Here is a 14,867-nt window from a genome sequence, read left to right on the forward strand (position 1 = left end):
AGTCTCATCTGACATTCAGATTATAAAAATAGGCAAGCCACAGAATTATAGTAAAGAATTCAGATGTTATTCAAATTGAGAAAAATATGTTGGTGGCTTCAAGTAGGATAGAAGAGTAGAAATGCAGACAGTGGGCAACTTCATGATCTATTCTAGAAGTGAAGCATAAGTAAGATTTTCTAGTAGGTTTGTTAAGAGAGATGAAGTCAAGAGGGGTATTAAGATTGATTTTAAGGCTTAAACATGGATGGATAATATTGCTATTTATTTATTGAGATTGGAAAATGAGGTAAGAGGAGATTTCAGGAAGTTATAATACAGAAGAGGACAACGTTTATAACTGTCTATATATAATTAGGATTTCAAGAAAGCAGTTGGGTATTTTAATTTGGGTTAAATAAATGGATTTACATAGAGAACTTTTAGTTTAGTTTAAATACTGTTTGCAAAGACTAAAGTTATCAGAAAGAAGGGGGCTAAGAATGATTATTAGAGGTGGATGTTATTTTAGAGTGAAGCATATTTTTTAAAAGAAAGCATTTTTATTAGAGCTACACAGGAAGAAACTAAACAGCTCACATATATTACAGGCTTTTCACAGAGACACTGCAAGTTCAGAAATAGAGACTGGATGAGCATCCATCTGCAGGATTATTACTAAAGCAACTGTTACAAGGGATGGGAGTTTCCCTAAATGTTCTTCCAAGGTACCAATTTTTAAAATATACTATGCTTTATTTTAACTTATGCAACTTATTTTGTTAGTAAGTAAATACTAGAGTAAAAATCATTGGCATATAAAATGTGTGTGCTAGTAGCCATTCTGTTACCTGTTTTTGTTAACAAAAGGTTATCCAGATGCCTGTCTCCGACTCCAAGTATATATGTAATCACACAATATCCAGCTAAAATGAGATAAAAAAAATTTATGAAAAACATTAAATCAGGTTATGTATCCCACTGAATAAATATGAAAACAATGTGTGCTACTTTAATTTCAACTTGCTTTTTCATATCTAGTTTCTCACTAAATTTTCAAATTTGTAATTTCCTTTGGCTCTATTTAAAAAGTCTATGACTTGCTGGGCACAGTAGCACACGACTGTAATTCCAGCAGCACGGAAGCCGAGGCAGGAGGATCACAAGTTCAAAGCCAGACTCAGCATTTAGCAAGGCCCTAAGCAACTCAATGAGACCCTAATCTCTAAAATATAAAAAAGAGCTGGGAATGTGGCTCAGTGGTTAAGCAACCATGGGTTCAATTCCCAGTAGCAATTAAATAAGTAAATAAAAATCTATGATTTGAAACACAAAAGAGATTATCATTTACAATAGAAAGAAATCTTGTAGAATTTTGACAAATTATAAATAGTATTCCCATTAAAAAGTTAAACCAAGTTTCAAGAATCTCAATTATAACATATCTAGCATTTCTCAGTTCAAATTGAACACGTTAGCTGACATTGAAAAAGAATTATAATAAACTGTCAATCGCACCATAATTTAAAATTATGCTACCTAAATTAAAAGTAAATAAGTTTTGTTTTTGTTTTGTTTTAAATTATAGAGAAACAACCTTGATGTGCCAAAGACAGAAAATGTAATACACTCGAGTGGTAAGGGCACTTATTAACTTCACGTTAGTACCCTAACAATAATATAACCTGCAAATATATAAATTATAACGGCTTTTTCAAAACTACAATGTTGTTATATAATAGTATTTACAAAAACATGTTTATTTTAGCTCCTATGTAAAAATAAGATTAGACCACCTAATAATGACAGAAAATTGTCTTGTTCAAATTTTAAAAATATTAAGGTTCATTTGACTTAAGTTCCTGAGGACCAAAAAATTCTGAAATACTAGCTCATAGGAATGTTGGGAAAAAAAAAAAAAAAACTACGTATCAAAAAGCAATTTCTAGGGCTAGGAATGTGGCTCAAGAGGTAACGCACTCGCCTGGCATGCGCGGGGCGCTGGGTTTGATCCTCAGCACCACATAAAAATAAAATAAAAATGTTGTGTTCACCAAAAAATAAATATTAAAAAAAAAATTCTCTCTCTCTCTCCCCCCCCAAAAAAAGCAATTTCTAAAAACATAAAAAAATTCAATTTTAAATATAGCTGTCAAATATTCAAAAAGCCTTCCTCCTTCCAGCTTTGTTTGCTTATGTATAGGCATAAATATAAAACTAAATATAATATTTATAAAAAACAGTTATGACCATTATATACCATATATCATTCAGGGTTGAAATCTAGTATCAGGTTCTTTATCTTCCCTTAAACAATTTAGTTATAAACAAACAACTTAAGAGACAAAATACACAAGAACATAAGCTTTATAAAGATAGCAAAAATGACAGAAAAATATAAATTAATCCTTATAGCATGATACTACTTCTAGGAATGAACCAAGAGTACTGACTCCAAAATACTGTGAGAAATACTATTTTTACAGAGCACTTTTGGCTGAGCTCAGTTTTTATCTAAAGCACTCTTAGCTGAGTTCACTTTTTGTCCAAAGTTTTTATTGAAAGCACAATTATTTCTAACTAATACTTTCCCCATAGCCTGCCTACTGTCATTATTCAAAAATAGGATAAACTGACAGGTTCCAGGAAGAGGTAACTTATAATTTCATCAGATGGCTAGCTTTATTACTCAAACACATAAATGGAAAGCTAACCTGAAAAACTTACCACAGCTTTTAACATAAGTGTCCATGACTTCAGCACTGATCCCATTTGGTCCATTCTCACTTGGTGCATATTTTCTAAAAAAGTTCTGAAAAGACATTATTTACCCGTTTAAGAATTCAATGTATTCAAACAAATTAGGCATTTTGAAATTATAAAAAATGACCAATAAGTTTCTAGTCCAAAATTTAGTCAAAATACAATTAGATGCTTACTGAACCAAACAATAATGGTGGTTCAATAAATGCAATGGAGTGTACAAAGAGTCTGACAACGTTTGGAAAAACAATACTTAATGTCTTTCTTTCTTTTTTCCTTTTTAAGATTATCCACTTGACCTATTTCTTTACTTTCAAATGTTAAAGAAAAACACAACATTTTATTTCAAAGTATAATTAAAATAATTGTTAAAAATAGATTTATCCTGTTTTCAGTTTTTTGAACACTATGAATATTTAACCAAGTATTTTTATCTGGAATATATAAAGAATTCCTATAAACCAATAGGAAAACTACAAACAACTCAATAGGAACATGGACAAAAGATGGCAAGTGCTTCATTTCCTTCATATAGATTTTTAAATGTTAAACCTTACAGATATTCAGGGAATTACAAATTAAAACCACAACTGGATACCAAGAGCTAGAAATCTGATAATACTAAGATTAGGCAGGGATACATGGCAATGAGAAACAGAAAAGGAATAATTATTTTAGGAAAAAAATCAGTCTTTTAAATATAAACTACAGGTGAAGGTAACAATACCCTATGACCCACCCAAACTATTTACAGAGATCATAAATGTAGTCTAGAACCAGTATACACACTCTCCTCCTTTACAAAAATAATCCTGACCAGGCATTGTGGCGCACACCTGTAATCCCAGTGGCTCAGGAGGCTGAGACAGGAGGATCATGAGTTCAAAGCCAGTCTCAGCAACAGTGAGGTACTAAGCAACTCGCTGAGATCCTGTCTCTAATAAAATACAAAACTGGGCTGGGGATGTAGCTCAGTGGCTGAGTACCCCTGAGTTCACTCCCCGGTACCAAAAAAATAAATAAAATAAAAACTAATCCTAATTTCAGAATAATATACTTAATTGATAACTTTACAAAATAATGACTTCAAGACCACTAACAACTTGATTTGCTATAGGACCCACAGATTCAACATTTATTTGCACTACACCTAAGGTTTGTTATAGTGAAAGGATATAACATAAGAATGTCATAGAAAAAATACACACAAAAAAAAAAAGTGGAGAAATTCCAACAGGCCTCCAACTTTTCTGATGAGGGAACCTACTGAGCATATAAATTTCTTCAATAGAAAAATATTTTTAAAAGTTTTTCAATTGCAGTGCTATAAGCATAATTGTACAAAAGATGTATGAGTAAGAATGTCTCTACAATACTTTCTAAATAACAAAAATTGGAAATAAGCAAAATGTCCATCAATTAAATGTTACATAAATTATAGTATATCCTCACTTTGAAATATAATGCAATCATAAACTTTAACATAGTTTTAATTTTAATTCTAATCTTGTATTTTGTATGGCATGCATTACTCATAAAACTGACCACCTGAATACACTGACATGGAAGAATTTCCAACTACAAATAATGCTCACTTCTAAAGAAAAAAACCTGTATAAAGAAAGTGATAAAGGGAGACTTTCATTTAATTCCATATATTTTCCATGAAGACTTAAATTTTCATTATGAAGAATATATACATGAGTTTTATAAATATTTAAAATTGGTCCTATACCTGAATGCTTCCCTCAGTATCAAGAACTTCAGCAACAGGAACTGACTGGATAAACTGCATGAAACCTACACAGAAATGAACAAACATACTGTATCCATAATACCTTTTAGATAATAGAAATAAAGGTTCTACTAAGAATAACCTTCTTTTGTAATGGATACACTCTACATCTGAACAACTTAAAAAGGTCTGTGAACGCTATATTCAGTTTATTATGGCATTGACAACACTAACTACCAGGAAAATTTTTATGCTAATTAATCTGCTTATTTGTCTAGGCAAATTTCTATTATTGAACAAAAGAACACAAAGCAACAGACAAAGCTTCTTAAATTTATCATCAAAATTTTCTTCTTTCCATGGCTGGATAAGAGATAGTAATCAAAAACAGTATGAATTTAAGAGCATTCTAAGAATTCTGGAATATTATCACCTAAGCCAATTTGTATATGTCCAGTGGCTCCTTTTGTCTAACACTCCATCTTCTGTCATTTACTGGAAATGACTTGGGAAGAAGTACCTCCCAAGAACCTCAAACTACCAAGACAAATCAGGAGGGAACAGTATGTGAGATAATAAAAATGAAAAAAGTCTGGTAAATCTTGGAACAACAAAAGGAACATATAACAAACAATACATGAAAAAAAAATGAAAGACGAATGTGAAACATTATTTTAGAACTAGAAAGAGTCATGATCTGGTTTTGAGTCTTTTAACAATTTACACACAGATCATACACCTTTAGAGCAAGAAGTGTTTTATTTATTCTCATATCACAAATGTACAACAGTACACAGTAATTTGCTTAAGAAGTATTTGTTGTTTTTTACTATGGAGCATGAGCTGTCAAGTAAGCAAAAATACATGCTTGATCCTACCTACATATCTTAAACACTATGAATGAAAGCATGGCCTGAAAGTTCAGGGAGACTTAAGTTACAGAAGAATCAAAGGACATCTGGCAATTGAATCATGTTTTTATTATTTCAACAATAAAGTTAGTAGATAAAGCTATGTAGGAAAAGCTGTGTCAGATAGCGGTCATAGTATATGTAAAGGTCCCAAGAGCAAAAAGAGCATGGGGCATTAGAGAAAACAAAATGTAGCCATTTTGGGGGCTGAAGCTGTGGCTCAGTGTTAGAGCACTTGCCTTACAAGTGTGAAGCACTGGGTTCGATCGTAGCACCACATAAAAACAAATAAAGGCACTGAGTCCACAAACAACTAAAAAAAAAAAAAAATTTTTTTTTTAAATGTAGCCATTTTGGCTCAAGAAAGCAAAAGGACAGTGGCAAATGAAGAGGCTTGAGACAGGTACAGGGAGTCCTACAACTGAAGAATTTAAATCTAGGTAAAGCCTTTTGGTCTTTGTCCCAAGAGCAAATGAAAACTACCAAATAAACCTACGCAGGATAGTAAAGAAGCACATTTGCACTTCTATAAAAATCAATTTGAAGGAAAGTAAGAATAATAAAATCACCAAATAGTCTTGGAAGTAGCCAAGGGAAGGGCAAAAACTTAAAACAATTATTTTATTTTTTCAAGGTAACTGCAGATATAAAGCACAAGAGTATGGAATTTACAAAAAGCATTAGTCAAGCATTCTTAGGGAATTTGCCATCAAACTTCCAGAGGTTATTCTATTTTAAAAATACTTACATGCTATATACATGTATCCATGTTTGTATGTGAATGTGCAAGCACACATAGTCAAAATATATAAAAAAAAATTCAACTGACAACATAATTTGCTGAGTAGCTTTTATAAGCAGAGCACAGTGCAAAGCCTTTCTCAAAGGATTATTCTGAACAGATTACAATGCAATAAACATCTGTGGATTTTAATCAGTTTAAATGCAAAGAAATACATAACAGAGGTGTTAAATTTTCTCCAAAGGTGATGTTTTTATAATTTCAAGAGGTAAAAATACAAAGTGAGAGCATGTGTGCATGCACAACAGATATAGGGAGTGAGGGAACAGAGGGAAGAGAGAGGGGGAGAAACAGAGGGACAAGGATAAAAGGAAAGTAGGAAGGACTAAAGAAAAGGGAAGTGATGCAAGAGAGGAAAGAAGAGAAGGAGGAATGGAAAGAAGAAACAGAAGGGAAAGAGAAAAAAGGAGGAAGCAGAGAAGGAAAGATGGCCCAACTGGCCTGCAGTGCTACAAAAGTAAGTTTAATCTCTAACATTCTTCAGAATTTTCAGTTTAAAGAGTAGTCATTAGACATCAAAGTAAACAATCCTTATGTAATATAAACTCACCATGTTTTGTACTCGTGGCTAATACCTTATAAGGTGTCAATTTCAAATCCAGATTTTCTTTCCGTAACAGCTTTAAATCAAAAGATAAAATACTTTAAACAAATGTAAAAACTATTAGGAAACAGTTTTGTGGACAACTATTAGAGTCATTTAATATAATAAAGATATAACCTTAATGTAAGGTTAACTAAGTTAATTAAACTTAAATCATGGAAATAAATTCACTGATTTTTGATGATGTGATGAATTTTTTTATTCACTCTCTATGATGAGTTTTTAATAAACAGTAGGACATAAAGTACTTTATGGACATAAAGTACTTTAGAATATAAAAATTTTTTAAAATGAGGCCAACATTCCTTTGAAAGCCAAGACAATAATGGGATGTTTCCTTTTTTTAAAAAAAGATATAATAGACATTATAGAAATTACTAAAGCTTACAATGTGAGAATTTAAATTTGGAAAAAAGGTTTTATGGCACATATGAAGCTTCACACTCATCATAAGAATAATTCTGAAGTGTAGAAAAACAATTTTATTTGTTCAAGGATAAGTGGAGATTACTAAAAGATTTTTAGGACTGTAACTGAATAATACAAACACTTTTGTTTCCATAAGCAGTACTAAACCATAGTTTTCTAAAATAAAAACATGTCCCCTATCAATATAAAGTTATGCTCACCTTGTCCATAAGTGAAATGATTTGAAGAATGAGTTGATCTTGGCGTAAATCATCTCCATGCTTAAATATTACGGGATATTTGCCTCCATCTTCTGTCTTAAAGAACAACTGTGCAGGCATAAGGGCACTCTGGAAAAGAAATGTACTGTTTTCAAATTGAATGTAAATTAATGCATAAAGATTTACTATAGCCAGAAGAAAGTTCTGGCACATAATTTAAAAATAAGTGAACAAGACCTAAAGAAACAACATGAGTTGTCAATAAGATACATGAGGGTACCATGTAGAGAACAATGAACCAGCTAATAGGTAAATCACATGGTGGGAAAAGCACAAGCTTTGCAATTAAGCAATCCTGGCTCTGAATCCAGGCTTTGCCAGGTACCAGCCAAACAGTCCTATGAATAGTTTATAAAACAAAAATAGCATTTCCTCTGCTATGACAATCAGAAACTGTTGATGAGAAGGGTCTCACACTAGGCCTAACATAAAGCAGACATTCCATGTGTGTCTACTCCCATTATTTTTAGAGATATAATGGAGTAAATAAAGTAAAACAGTATAAAACAAAAATTTATCAGATGAAAAGAACATGGCCATTTTTAATATATATTTATTTATTATTAGTTATAGATGAACACAATATATTTTGTTTGTTTATTTTTATGTGGTGCTGAGGATCAAACCCAGTGCCTCACATGTGTGAGGCAAGTGCTCTGCCACTGAGCCACAACTCCAGCCCCACAGCCATGGTTTTTAATAGCAATTATATACTGTGAGACTCAAAATCTCAAAATTTTGAGTTCTCAAAATCCTGAGATTATTACTTTGGGGATACATGGTCAGAAAACGGCTCTGAGAAAGAGAGATCCTATGGATTTTGACCATGGATAGAAAATATTTTATAAGATGTAAATTTGGAGAAATTCATAATAATATACAGAAAATAAATGTGTCACAAAAGAAAAAAATGGCAATAACTCTAATTTACGTAAACCAAGAAAACAGCATAAAAAGCTTCACACAAAGGGATGAAGACACATGGCAAAGCAGACAAAGCAAAATATTAATGACAGAATGGAAGTAATGGAAGTGGTAGATACATAGTCACATACTGAAAAACCCCTTTAACTTTGCACTGTTTGAAAACTTTCCTATAGGGGCTGGGGATATGGCTCAGTAATAGAGCACTTGCCTAGCATGCATGAGGCCCTGGGTTAGATTGCCAGCACCACACACACACACACACACACACACGCACTCACGCACACAAAAAAAACTTTTCTATAACATGATGAGAAAAAAGGCATGAAAAAATTCTTCAAAGAATGTTAAGCTCAGAGCATAAATATTCTAGTGTACTAAAATTCTGAACCTTAAATTAACTTAAATTTAGAGAATCATTTTATCACCACTATCAAAATGTACTTATTACCTTAAGCCCTAATTTACAAAAGCACAAGAATAATTGTTGGAAGTGATCTTCCTAAATATGACAGGTAAAAGGATCTTTGATGTAATTTATTTTTTTTCAGATTCAAAGGTAAATATGAAATTTCAATTTCATCTAAAATCTGAAGCAAGGCGATGATGACCATAGTATAACTACCATTACTCCCAGTGCCTTAAGTGAACCATTCTCCATAATGATCCAACTTTGGTTCTTATACCAAGAACTACAAAAACTCCTTTAAAAATATTACACAAAGGGCTGGGGTTGTGGCTCAGTGGTAGAGGGTCTGCCTAGCACATGTGAGGTATTGGGTTCAAACCTGTCCACCTACAACTAAAAAATAAATATTAAAAAATATATTACACAAAAGAATTTTCAGAAGTTTATAAAAGTTATAAAAGTACAACAGGAATCCATGGGTTCCCTGCAACTATATGCAATATTTTCAATGTGTGAATAGAATAAGCAGATGGACTACTGAAAGAACATAATCCATCACTTTTTCAAGATTCTCAAAGGCATCCATGTCCCCAATTAAGAATTACTTCAAGTTATGTAATAACTCTATACAGAGATATATTATATAGCTAGTTACTCTACACATCTAAACAGTTATACACAGAAACTGTCTGAAGACCAGTATTTCTAAACTCCAATTCACTATGTTTAAGAATTCCATAGCTTAAGGCTAGAAAACAATAACAGGACTGTATATTCTTATCAAAAAGATTCCCCATATTTTGACTATTATAAAGTAAATAAACATAAAACAAAATTGTAATATTCTATAATTAAAAATAACACAGGCTTAGAATCCACTACCAATAATGGCAGATGTACATTCTTATATTCTATTCTTAAAACTCTTGCTCTGTCTTAGACATACTTTTCTACCCTGCTTGAAAACAAGGGTAAAAGTACCTTTTTAATTCACTCTTTTTAATTAGTGCTTAGAGAAACTGGTCTTGCTTGGGAGTTCTTGGGAGTTCGCTGTTTAACAACCAGCGAAATACTAGTTGTTAAAAGTATACTGCGTTATGCATAACTTTGTATTCTTGAGTCCTCCATGGAATGTAAGCATGAAGTAAGAAATATTTGCATTGCATCTCCTATACCTGTGTTTTCAAACTGTAAGTTGCAATCTATTAATGATTATTCAAATTTTTAAAAATTGGTTGTAAGAAACATTTAAATGTTAAAGCAATTAGAAAATATTTTTGAAAAATAGACACTATCATTCTATAACATGCAGTAAGATTAAGTACTATTTTATGAAACTTATGTTTCAGTTGTGTAACCTAGGCTGCCAATAAGTTGCCTTGACAACACACCTCTTCAAAAACTGTGAACTATTTTGTACTGTAACTACATCCTTTTTCATCTACACAAGTTGTTGCTCTATGATCTGTTTCTTATATTATGCAAAGTAATGTTCAATGCAACTTATGAACTTCCATCATTGGATTCACAAAACCTAAAACACCATGTCTCATAGAGATCTTTCTGTATGATGCCCCTCAGATAGTACTGCTTGGCAGGTATGATGCTCAGTCCTTTGTAGTATGATAAGAAAGGCAGCTGCATTCTATTTCTACCTGTGCAAGTGATGGCCAGACCTAAAGAAAGTTGAATGTGCTACTAAGAACTAAAAACAAGCCAGGCATGGAGGTGCAGTCTGTAATTCCAGCAGCTCTGAAGACTTGAGGCAGGAGGATGGTAAGTTCAAAACCCAGCCTCAGCAACTTGGCAAGGCCGGAATCAACTTTACGAGAACCTGTTTCAAAATAAAAAATAAACAGGGCTAGGGATGTGACTCATTGTTTAGGCAGGTGCCCAAGGGTTTAATCGCTGGTATCAAAAAACAAAAGAAAAGAAAATGAAGAAGTTTAATGTTCACAAGAACAAATATTGTGTTGAGAAATGTTGAAAAAAAAAAAGGTGGTGGTGGGGTAACTGGGCCTCATACCTAACAATCTGAACTTTCATGTAAGTTTTACAATTTGTTTATTAAAAAAAAAAAAAAATAGCCTCAAGGGAGAAAAGTAGTTGTGGCTCTGAATTACAATAATTAAGTAGTTTAAAAAAAAAGTTTTAAATAGAGATATATATTTTATACATTTTGTTTGTTTATACGTTTTGTTTGTAAAAAATGCTTATGTACTCATAACACAGAAGATCTTCAATGAAACCGCAGTGATAAATGAAAGGTCCTTTTTTCCCTCTGGTACTTCCTAAATCAAACAGAATTAGAAATATTCCTAGTAATGTACTAATTTTCCAAGGTAGTGTCGTGTTTTAAGGAATTAGATTCTAATCATATACATTAAAGATACCTCATAATTACCTTAAATAGCGTAGCTGTTTCTGGGATTATTCCTCTAATTTTCACCTGGGGTTCTAAAGGCAAAGGGATGAGTTCCACATCTGACAAATTCATCTTTTCGTTATCTCCAAGTAATGCCTGTAATCTCTCATTCTAGGAAAATGAATTAGAAGGAATTAATTTGGTTAAAAAAAAGCAGTTCATAAAACATAAAGATAGAAAAACTGATATTAAGATTTTTGCAGAGCATTACAAAATATATGAAGACTAACATAAAGCAGATAGTACATATGTGAGAGAGAGAAACACTTATAAATAATCCATGTAACAAAAGCAGCAGCATGTTTTTATTTTTCTTTTTGGAGGTGGGGGTGGGAGGGTGGCTATAACTGAGCTTTATCCTAGCCTTAGCAGTATCCTTTAAAAGAGTAGTCTCTGGGGGCTGGGGTTGTGGCTCAATGGTAGAGCACTAGCCTAGCATGTGCAAGGCGTGCTGGGTTCAATCCTCAGCACTACATAAAAATAAATAAATAAAATAAAGGTATTATGTCCAACTACAATAAAAAAATGTTAAAAAATAAAAGACTAGTCTCAAGAATACATTTAATTTGCCTCAAGATGGATTTAAAAGATTTGATTTCTATTTCCAAAGGATTTATGAAGCCAGAGAAAACCTAAATTTTATTTGAAATTTAATTTTGCATGACTAAATATTAACTGAAATTTTCATTATAATGCCCCAATGCATTTTTTGAATATAAGAAAGAAATTTTAACTAACTTGGAACTTGATCTGTCCCTACCTTCTACCTTTTACTGAAGGTAATCTAACTTTTTTTAAGATATCATCATCATTCAGTTTCTTCAGTTCATATGCAAATTGAACTGAGCCAGGCTCTCAGAAACTGAGAAATCAAGTCATGGTAAAACAGCTTTCACGTTGTTAAAAGCCCTTTTATTCAGTTTTTAAGAAACAATCTATCCTTTGAAAAGCTGAGAGAGTCTTGCATTCTTTAAACAGATGAGCTTGTACTTTAAAGAGGAAAACTTAACTTGCCAATCCCACTGACACAAAGCACTTCAACTGTAATGCAAGAAGCCTATACCAAAAAAGAATTCTGGAGTCAGGGATATACAGAAATTAAAAAAAAAAAAAAGTTTTAAGGATTGACATAAAATTATTTCCTTCCAGTAATATTCCAAATCTCCTTCTGATGATGACAAGTTCCAATTAGAATCAACTGAAAACTGGCATGAATTCCAATACATGCCTTATAAAAATCAAAAATCTGCTCCATAGTGAAGTGGATAGTCAAATATACTTATATGAAGAAATGTCAGTTAATCTGACTTTCGAGTTATTCTATCATAACCGATTTCTAGTTCATGTGCTGATAAACAATAAAATAACCAGAAGACAGATAATAAAGGTAAAAATATAGATTCTTCTCACACTGCTATCATTCCAGGAACATAGTCATTTCTTTTCTCATTTTGGTTATTACAATAGTGTCCTGACTGCTCTTTTCAACTTTTGCCTGCTATAGACTCATTAAAAACAGAGTACTGATGCTAAAACAAAATGCCCCAAAGTGTACACATCAAAGGTGCAGCTCCCCCCGATGGTGAATACTAGAGATCACAATACTTCTAGCAAGTATGGATTTATTTATTTAATCATGGTTTCTGATTCTTCTCAACAACAACAAAAAACAGCAACTGAATAAAACATGTTTTCCTTTCATTTTATATCCCCTCCCTAACTAGGTAAATAATATTTCCTTGCTTATATCTTTGCATTTCTTTAAACATGATCCATTGTCTTTGAATTTCTAATTCAATTCTTCATCTTATCCTTTTTCAACTTTCCTCTTTCAAGTCTAGAGAATAACAGTAGATAAGCTGTATTGTGTTATTTTGCAAAGATCAAGCAGAAAGACCTGGGGCTGTGGTTGTGGCTCAGTGGTAGAGAGATTGCCTAGCATTGGTGAGTCACTGGGTTCAATCTTCAGCACCACATAAAAGTAAATAAATAAAAAAATAAAGGTACTATGTCCATCTACAACAACAACAAAAAAAAAGAAAGAAAGAAAGAAAGAAAAAAAGAAGAAAAAAATCCTGCCTATTATCCTATTATCTAATGGGATCAGGAGAAAAAGAAGATACCAAATAAATCCTTCATATGATTTAAAGTACTGATCAGAAAATGACTTGTGAAGAATAGATACTCATCTAGTCTACTTATCAAGTGGAGGCTTCATGGTTCAAAGATTAATACACTGGCCAAGAGAACAGACATGAAGCCAGTGTTGTAACTATTTAACAATCTGTTCTGCAACCTTGAGCAAGTTGTTTCTAAGAATTCTACACTAAAGATTTCTAGACATACTTTGCATATCAAATATATTCTAAAATGAGAACCAGTAAAGTATGCATAAAAATATGGGTCCAAAATGCACAGGTACAAATCCTAAATCTTAACACTTAACTGGTTGTGTGACATGAACAAATTATTTAACCTCTCTATGCCTAATTTTCTTCACAATTAGGATAATACCTAATTTACAGAATTTGGTTTAAGTGCTTTGACATGCGTAAACTCAAAAAACAGGAACCCATACACAATCAGTGTTTATAAATGTTCCTGTAATTACATCATAAGAAATTCATATAATCTATTGACTCAATGAGAGAATGGTCAAAACTCACTATTTTACGATGCCACACCACTTTTAGACATAAACAGAAAGCATTTACCTTTTTCTTGCGATTTCCACTTTCACGCTGGACTGCTTTCATTAGATGCACCAACCGATCTACAAATGTCTGCTGTGCAGCCAGCAAAGAACGCATAACTCTGACAGACTTATCCCCCTGAAGGGAATCAAAGCAAAGGAAAATTAGTTCTATATCGCGTGATGATCAGGGTTTCTTTAAAAGCATGGATAATCTTTTTATCTCTTCTAATAGCTATAAACTTCAACACAAAGAAAAACTGAAAAACATTAATTATTTTGATTAAATATAATGAAAAATCTGATATAGTAGGTAAACATCACCAAACTGTTTGCAGCTGAAAATTCACTGTTTTCAGTGAACACTGGTCTAAAACAAAACATTTTTCCCCCACAAATAACCGTGTGACCAGATAGAATTTGTTCACCCCAAAATGCTTTCATTGACTAATTCAATAAATAACTGAAAACCGATGGTAGCTTTAGAAATGTGCTAGGCATACATATACAGGAGCAACTAAGATACTACCTTCAAGAAACTAAAAAATCTACTTACAGAAGAGAGGGAAGGCGCTGAGTATAGTAGCTGAGGTAGTTCAAAGCCAGCCTCAGCACTTAGTAAGACCCTATCTCAAAATAAAAAGGCTATAGAGATGTAGCTCAGTGATAACATGGCTGTGGGTTCAATCCCAGTATGGGGTGGGGTGGGGGGGGAGATTGTCAGGGAGATATACCCAAATAGTATCAAAATACATGCTTGTTCAGGAAAACATTAGGTAATTAAAAACAAGAAACTATAAAGTCTTATGTAATTATGTAATAATTGTCAGCTCATAAAATACTGTAAAAATCTACTCTCCTTTCATCTTCCTCTGCCCTGATAAGAGCGTTGGGGAAATGTTATCATCCCCTTAAAAAGATGAGAAAATTTAAG

At 32.5% G+C, this 14,867-nt stretch overlaps 1 protein-coding gene across 2 annotated transcripts in view; it reads right to left on the minus strand.

The window, feature by feature from the left end:
* Pik3c3 (phosphatidylinositol 3-kinase catalytic subunit type 3) overlaps positions 1 to 14,867 on the minus strand; it is a 121,815-nt gene that overhangs the window by 40,013 nt on the left and 66,935 nt on the right. For both annotated transcript variants that reach the window (XM_026409522.2, XM_026409521.2), the window contains 7 exons: positions 13,956 to 14,072; positions 11,221 to 11,352; positions 7,424 to 7,552; positions 6,741 to 6,810; positions 4,478 to 4,542; positions 2,707 to 2,791; positions 831 to 905 (listed from right to left, as the gene is read on the minus strand). In XM_026409522.2, the coding sequence (XP_026265307.1) occupies positions 831 to 905; positions 2,707 to 2,791; positions 4,478 to 4,542; positions 6,741 to 6,810; positions 7,424 to 7,552; positions 11,221 to 11,352; positions 13,956 to 14,072 (673 nt within the window). The remainder of the gene's footprint in view (positions 1 to 830; positions 906 to 2,706; positions 2,792 to 4,477; positions 4,543 to 6,740; positions 6,811 to 7,423; positions 7,553 to 11,220; positions 11,353 to 13,955; positions 14,073 to 14,867) is intronic.

Source organism: Urocitellus parryii, chromosome 13, assembly GCF_045843805.1.
Source record: "Urocitellus parryii isolate mUroPar1 chromosome 13, mUroPar1.hap1, whole genome shotgun sequence".
Taxonomy (NCBI): domain Eukaryota; kingdom Metazoa; phylum Chordata; class Mammalia; order Rodentia; family Sciuridae; genus Urocitellus; species Urocitellus parryii.